Source organism: Columba livia, chromosome 5 (genome assembly GCF_036013475.1).
Source record: "Columba livia isolate bColLiv1 breed racing homer chromosome 5, bColLiv1.pat.W.v2, whole genome shotgun sequence".
In the NCBI taxonomy this organism is placed as follows: Eukaryota; Metazoa; Chordata; class Aves; order Columbiformes; family Columbidae; genus Columba; species Columba livia.
Genome location: NC_088606.1, coordinates 5,067,544 through 5,074,975, shown reverse-complemented (window position 1 = coordinate 5,074,975; position 7,432 = coordinate 5,067,544). Strand labels below are relative to the sequence as shown.

At 53.7% G+C, this 7,432-nt stretch overlaps 1 protein-coding gene across 1 annotated transcript; it reads left to right on the top strand.

Moving 5' to 3' along the window:
* Positions 1–479: 479 nt before the first annotated feature.
* Positions 480–3,438, top strand: LOC135579508 (inositol 1,4,5-trisphosphate receptor-interacting protein-like 1). Its single transcript, XM_065063183.1, has one exon. It carries the CDS (start codon positions 711–713, stop codon positions 2,790–2,792), a length of 2,082 nt encoding a protein of 693 aa, XP_064919255.1. The 5' UTR covers positions 480–710; the 3' UTR covers positions 2,793–3,438.
* The last annotated feature ends 3,994 nt before the right edge of the window (positions 3,439–7,432 follow it).

The window sequence follows — 7,432 nt, the reverse complement described above, 5'->3', positions numbered from 1 at the left end:
CAGACACATTCCGGGGAGCTGGTACCACAGAACTGAACGTGCTGGACGTGGAGAAACCAGTGCTCTATCGGCAGTGGGAGCTGCCCACTGGGAAAACTGCACCTGCACCCCCTCGTCACCCTTAGGAATTGTCTCTTTGGAATCAATGTCCTCTCGCAGTGGCACAGCAGGAACAGAGGTCCTGCCATGGAGAGGCCCCATCTTCCCAGCGCAATTTCCACCATCACCCACCCCAGAGGCAACAAGGGCCCAGCCGTGACCACCAGAGCAGCGGCCAGCAGCAAGGGAGCTGATCCCATCTCATGGGATAGGATGTCAGGGAGCAAAACATCCGTGGGTCACATCACCCATTTTTATAACTGGGAAGGGTGTGGGGGGCTTGTGTCTGCTTTGTAAACAGAACCTTGGGAGTGCTGTCAGGCTCGGTGGGTCCGTACATTGTCAGGGTTGGTGTTTGGTTGCCAGGGGCAGCTGCGAGTGGCTGGGCCGGGGTGGTCAGGACCAGGTAGGGCCGGCGGGCGTGCCTGTGACGTGCTCTGGCGCCTGTGACATCACAGGGGACGAGTCCCCACGGGGCGGTTATCAGGGGCGCCAGCAGCAGCGCTGCCCCAGTCCGGCCTGGGCCAGCGGTGAGTGCGCAGGCGGGGGGAGGCCGGGCTGGACGGGGCCGGGGCAGAAACGCGGCCCCCGGGGGTGGGTTCTCACCCTGCATGGAGGGCCCGGCCGCTCGCGGGAGCACCTTGGCCAGGGCACGGAGCCGCCGCCGCTGGGGCCGGGGCAGCCCTTGCTGCCTCCCAGCTGCCTCGGCCCCGCTCCTAACCTGCCCCCAGCTCCCTGCGGCCCCCAGCCCCGCTCCCCAGCCACCAGCCCCCTCCCTCTCGCACAGCCCCACTGAGCCCCTTCTCTCCCTTCTCGTGCAGGCCATGGCTCTCTTGGACGTTGCCTTCGGACTTTGGCAAATTCTTACGCTGAACGTGCAGCCGGTCGGCTATGAGCCGGATGAGGAGACGCGCGAGCGCATGGAGCAGCGTGCGCAGATGCTGAACCGGGAGATGACTCGGCTGTGGCAGGAGGTAGAGCGGATGAACCAGGAGCAGAGGAACCAGGAGCAGAGCGGCTTTGCTTGGGCATCCCTGCTCCTCTCCGCCTTGCAGTGCTGGCAGTTCTGGGCCATTGCTGCAGTCCTGGTCCTGCTCTTTGGGCTCTGCTGGTGGCTCAGGAAACGGAGCCATGAGCCAGAGAGAGAAGAGGAGAGCTCCGGTAACAACGTGGAGGAGGAGAGACATGGAGAAGAGAATAACGATGCAAATGAAGCCGAAGAAAGAAGTGATAATGCAAATGGAGCTGAAGAAGAGCATGACGATGCAAATGGAGCTGAAGAAGAGAATGATGATGCAAACGAAGCTGAAGAACAGAATGATGATGCAAATGAAGATCAAGAAGAGAATGATGATGACAATGAAGATGAAGAAGAGTATGATGATGCAAATGAAGGCGAAGAAGAAAATGGTGATGACGATGAAGATGAAGAAGAGTATGATGATGCAAATGAAGGCGAAGAAGAAAACGGTGATGACGATGAAGATGAAGAAGAGCATGATGATGCGAATGAAGGCGAAGGAGAAAATGGTGATGACGATGAAGATGAAGAAGAGCATGATGATGCAAATGACCCGGGAGTGTTTTTTGCGGAGGGCATACAGTGGCCAGTTCAGCACCTGGACAGAGATTGCACGTCTGTGCTGAGCCTTGTGGAAATCTTCATCCTTGTCTACCAGCGTTTATTCTCAAATACTAGTTTTCCAGTGCTGGAAAAAGCTATCGGGGTGGGCAGTGCCTTTGAAGGGTGGAGTCCCCGTGAGGAAGACATCACCTACCGCCTGCTTTTGCCCTTGAAGCCCCCCCGTGGACACACCTTCCACCTGGAGCCGGGCCCCGTGTGGCCAATGAGGAACTTCCGCGTCCGCGTGGAGTTGGTGTGTACCTGTGAGACGGAGCAGCCGGCAGGAGAGACACGTTGCCTCCTCCACGACCCCGAGCAAGAGCAGGGGAGGAATGCAAGCTTCAGCACCCTAGACGACCTCTGCACTGACTCCTACCTAGATGTGCAGAAAACTGCGCGCTATTTCCAGATGTTCGTGAGACGTTCCTGGAGGGCTCTGCCTCTTTCAGCCATTCGCCGCCTAACAATGCTGCCCTCCGACCGCTCCTGCAAATTCTGTGTGACAAATCGCCGGGGGAAAAGGCTTTCAATTGAGTTGATGTTCGGGGTGCAAGAAGGCGCCTCGGACATCTTTGTGAGCAGCCAGTATACAGAGGCTGCCTACACCCCTAGCACGATGTGGCCAGAGACCTACGCTGTGGCAGAGAGGAAGTTCTTCAGTCATATCGCCAAACATGCACAGCCTGACACCGGCTACCTCAGATGCCTGCAGCTCTGTGTCGGCTGCCTGCTGGGCAGAGACTTTTCCACCTATACAATGAAGACAGTTGTGATGCATCTGCTGAGCGCCATGCCGCTGTCAAACTGGCGCAGGGGGCATTTCTGGGAATGGCTGAACGGCATCATGCAGTACCTGCAGAGATGTCTGAAGAAGAAACACCTGAACCACTTCTTCATTGGCAATGAGAACGTGCCTGAGGAGATCAACTTGCCCCTGGAATTGCAATTGGCTCAACCAGTCAACCTCTTCCAGCACCTGACACAGAATCCTGACGCCTTTCTGCACGCACAGCTTGAGTTTGAGGAGCTGCTAAATCGGGTTCATATAATGCTTCTCCGCGGACGCTGAAGGAGGTCTTCCCGCACAGAGCTGTGTTTGCGCAGGTCACAGCTGCTGGCAGACGACCGTGTCTTCCAGGAGGAAAAAAGAGAGGAGAATGCAGGGCACGGAACGGAAAGGGAACACCCTGCGCAGCAGCCCTCCGCCCAAAGTGGCAGCGTTCCCCTCTCGATGGTCTCCCCAGCGCAGCAGCCGGTGAGGACAAAGAGGATTGTGACCCTGCTCTCCACTTTCACTGTCAGGGCCGTGGTGGCGATTTCACATTGGCCCAGATACTCTTGCTGGGAGCTCCGGCGGGGCAGGGACCAAGCGACAGGCACCGCTCCATGTGCCTCAGTGTGACCTCTGGGGCCTGGGGGACACTCTGCCCACCCCAGACACTCTCTTGGGAGCTGGTGCCACAGAACCGAGCGCGCTGGACACGAGGAACACGCTGATCAGTCGGCAGCGGGAAACGTTCCTGCCCAGCAAAAGCACACGCTGGGGAGTGGGACCCGATGCAGCTGAAGAGGCCGTCGCGAGGAGGCTTGTGACAGGGACTCCGTTACCAACCGGACATTGACTGCACCCCTGACGTTGACACATTCCGTTTCTTCTGGGAGCTTTACCATGTGCAAAGCTGCCAATAAGTGTTGTGTTTGAATAAACATTGTGTTGTGAGTTTTTGCATCACTTTTGTGGGGATCGTGGGCATAGGGTGCTGACTGCTCAGCTGGCACAGAGTCAGGGAGCGTTTTGCGGAAGATCTGATGTGGTGGGCTGTGGTCTCTCTGATTCTGTAAATCTGGCTCCCCTTTGCGTCCATGCTTCCTCACTGGGGCAATGAGAATAACTCATCAGCCTCCAGAAGGTGGTTCATCCAGTGCAGCAGATGGAGGAGAGGATGCAGGAGCAGAGTGGCGTGGCCTTGGGAGCACTGTGCTTTTCTGCCTTGCAGCAGTGGCAGGTCTAGTCCTTCTCCTGCTCTTTGGGCTCTGCTGGTGGCTAGAGAAAAGGAGCTGTGCCTATGTGGGTATCAGTGAGGAGGAGAGATCCAGCAGCAGCACAGTGCAGGAGGAGGAAGAGGAGGCAGGGTTGAGAAACACGAGGAAGAGGAAAGTGAAGAAGATCGTTGTGATGATAGTGATTTGAGCATGGTTTTTGAAAAGCACATTCAGTATCCAGTGCAGAACATGGCCAGCAAGTGCCAGGTGGCAGAGGAAGTAGTGGTGACTTCCTCCATGTTTTCAGATTGCTCTTCTTCAAGAGTTTCTTCCTCCCAGTGCAGCCAGTCATTGATAAGGAGACCAAGGGAATGCCAAAGAAGCTCACGTGTAGATTTATTACTATGGTAGCCAAGAAGGACTGGTAAGTTTTCCCACGTTCCGTTGTGAAAGGGGCGTGTTTGAGGAGGGGTGGATGGAACAGATGATTTAAATTGACCAATTAAGTATTCCATCCCGTAACCGTCATACCCCCTATATTAAGATGGTGATCATGAGGTGTGGCAGAATGCAACCCCCCCTCTCTCCCCCTCCCTCCTTCAGTATGGAAGGAGTGGGCACATCTCCCTCTTTCTCTGCTAGTTGAGGCTAACAGCTTCTTTTGTTTGGCCCCAGAGCACCCTGGCCAGGGCCGTTAGGAGAAGGGAGTGCCGAGGCACACTGAGCCGCGCCCAGTGTGGGGGATGTTTGGAGGCTTCAGGGGCACCCGCAGACAGTGTGGGGGTGCAGAGAAGCTTCTAGAGTGCCTACAGTCAGATCTGATCAGATAGAAACGGGATTCTCGTCGACACGGCCCATTGTCGCGGGTCTCTCGAAGCACGAGCAAGATGCTGCCGCCGAGAGCCCCGCTCCCCGGGATGGGGACTCCGCTTGCCTCGCCACCACGGGTGTGAGTAAACCTTCTCGCAGGATTGAGAGTATCTTTATACTTTTAGTGCACACATGCACGTATAACTTTCCGTGCTCCATATGAGCGCGTGTAAAATTAATACTCGCACAATCGCGAGTGTATTTTCCTCCTGTGCTTCCACGTAAACACATGTAGGATTCCGTGCACACTTGCGCGTGTAAGTAAATTAACTCTCGCAGGATTGCGGGTGTATTGTAAATTTACCCTCGCACAATCGCAAGTGTACACTTCCCGTACTCACTACGAGCGCGTGTATCTCTTTAAAAACAATCCTGCACCGTGTTTAGGCAAGTGTGTACTTCTCCGGGACTCAGGGCCGGCTCCGGCATTGTTTTGGGTGATGCCACGTGCGTGCACACTGTGGACCGCCTGTTGTTTTAGGTGCTGCCTCAATAATTTTCCTCAACTGACATCTGAACCTTTATTTAAGTCACTTTTGGAGTGCTAAAACCCTGTTTCTCGCCGGTTTGATAAAAGTTGGTTTTGGACCTTGTTGTCCCTTAAATTAACCTACGGGGTGCCTCCGTGACACGAGGGTCACTCTCTCTTCGCCCATGGCCGGCATCCGGAGAGGACCCTGCCTGTCTGCCTGTGATCCACAGCCCTCAGGCCCTGCATCCCCGCAACCAGTTTCCAGTTTGCTGTGCAGTCCCGCCCGGGACTCGCGGGGCCTGAGCTGCAGCTGCTGGAGCCGCCAGCCCCGCAGCCCCAGCTCTGCTGCTGAGTGACGCCAACGGCACACTGAGCATTCGAGGTGGGCTTTTATATTTTGTGTATATATTCTCTGTCTATTGGTAACGTTAGTAAAAGCCTTTAAAACCTTCCAACTTGAAGTCTGAGTCTCTCTTCCTTCCTCCTTATCTTTCCTATCATCGCTCTGATGTACAGGACGTGGGTGGCGGGAGGTGAGGGGCTAACGGAGCGTCTGCCACGGTTTATTGCCGCCTTGCCTTAGAGCATGACACACTCCTGATGGGTTCACGTGTAGGAGGAAGGAACCGCTCTGCTGCCAGGTGGTTGTGCCTGTTACAGATGGAAGACCTGACTACTCTCAGCGGCAGTTGCCACCAACTTTGCTGCAAACCCTGCTCGTGATCCTGTTGCACGAGGGACAAGCTCAGACAGGCAGCAGAGCTCCTGTGGGCTTTCTGGGTTGGTGTCGATTTTTCTTAGCCCTCGAGGAGACTTAAAGGAACTGCCGTGTTTTGGGAGGGGGTTATTGACGGATATAGAGGAAAAGAATACATGGAATTGAAAGGGAGAAATGAACTTAACAGCTGAGTCAATTATACTGTTAAGCAGGCATCTTTTATTTCATCAGTGCTGGGGAACACTGGGGATCATCCTCCATAAGTGCTCCAAAGACTGGACGCTCTTGTGTTGCTTATATTCCTATAATTAATACACATGCATTACAATGTTCGGGAATTTTGACACACAGTAGATCTGTACCAAAAAGAATTGATGATGTTAGTTATAATTGGTTAGTTTCGTACTCACAATAACTCGATTAATTATTAGCTAAATATAAGCTAAGCACTCTGCTTCTAAACAATTTATTACTTAATCTTCTGTCTCCCTCTTGTCGTGCAGAAGGATCTATAACTTGAAAAATATCCCCTGGTTTTGCAGGTGGTCGGAAAGCATTTATCATGTCAATTGGTTAATGATGGGTGTGTCTTTTGTAACTTAATTACAGTGTACATTAATTTAGCAGCTTCTCTTCAGAATCAGAAAACCAGTTTGGAAGGGACCACACAGATCATCTGGTCCAACCTGGGCCCGGAAGGGGCACACGAGGACCATGTAGGCCAATCCCTGACTCTGCACCGGGTAAGCTTCAAGTTGTATCACGCAATCATAGAATGATTTAAGTTGGGAAAGACCCTTAAGTTCATTGAGTCCAGCTGCAAACCTATCACTGCCAAAAACACCACCAAACCACATCCCTAAGTGCCATGTTTACACATCTTTTGGGTACCTCCAGCCACGGTGCCTCAAGCACTTCCCTGGGTACCTTCTTGGAATGCTCGTTAACCCTTTCAATATAGAACTTTTTCCTGATAGCCCATCTGCACCTCCTCTGGAGAAACTTGAGGCCATTTCCTCTCTTTCTATCAGTTGTTACCTGGCAAAAGAGACGAGCCCTCACCTCACCACAACCGCCTTTCAGGCAGTTGGACACAGTGATAAGGTCTCCCCTCAGCCTCCTTTTGCAACTGGCTGGCTACACTGTGCGTAATGCACCCCGGGAGACGGCTGGCTCTTTTGCCTGCCGGGGCACATTATCGTAGTCTCCTCTTGAGCTTAACATCAAGCACAACCCCCAGATCCCTTTCCTAAGCCCATCCACTTCTGTTTGCTGCCTGAGTTCCTGAAAGAGAGCCCTGGCCAGACAAGCCAGCCTTCTGCTCCTCTTGTTTGATTTGCAACACATGGTAGCTACTCAGTCCTGCCTTCTGAAGGAACGGCTTTTAAAAGGTCACCAACGCTTAGGAACACCAATGCCCTCGAAAGCACATGCCCAGGTGTGACGCATGCACTTGACTCTTCCCAACCAAACCAGCAGCAGTATGGTACATGCCCCAAAGGAGGCAGAGGGCTGAGCTGTAGCTGAGCCCGGGGTCCCTTTTAGAAAACCCACAAGGAAGCAGAATGACTCACGGAACACCGACAAGCTGTGGGTGCAAGGAGGCTCTTGCAGACCTTCCCCACTCTATGCAGCTTGACCACGAGCCAAGCATTTCATTCCTTCA

Excerpts from the sequence above, each read along its gene's own strand:
- LOC135579508 (XM_065063183.1), top strand. The coding sequence starts at position 711 with ATGGAGGGCCCGGCCGCTCGCGGGAGCACCTTGGCCAGGGCACGGAGC.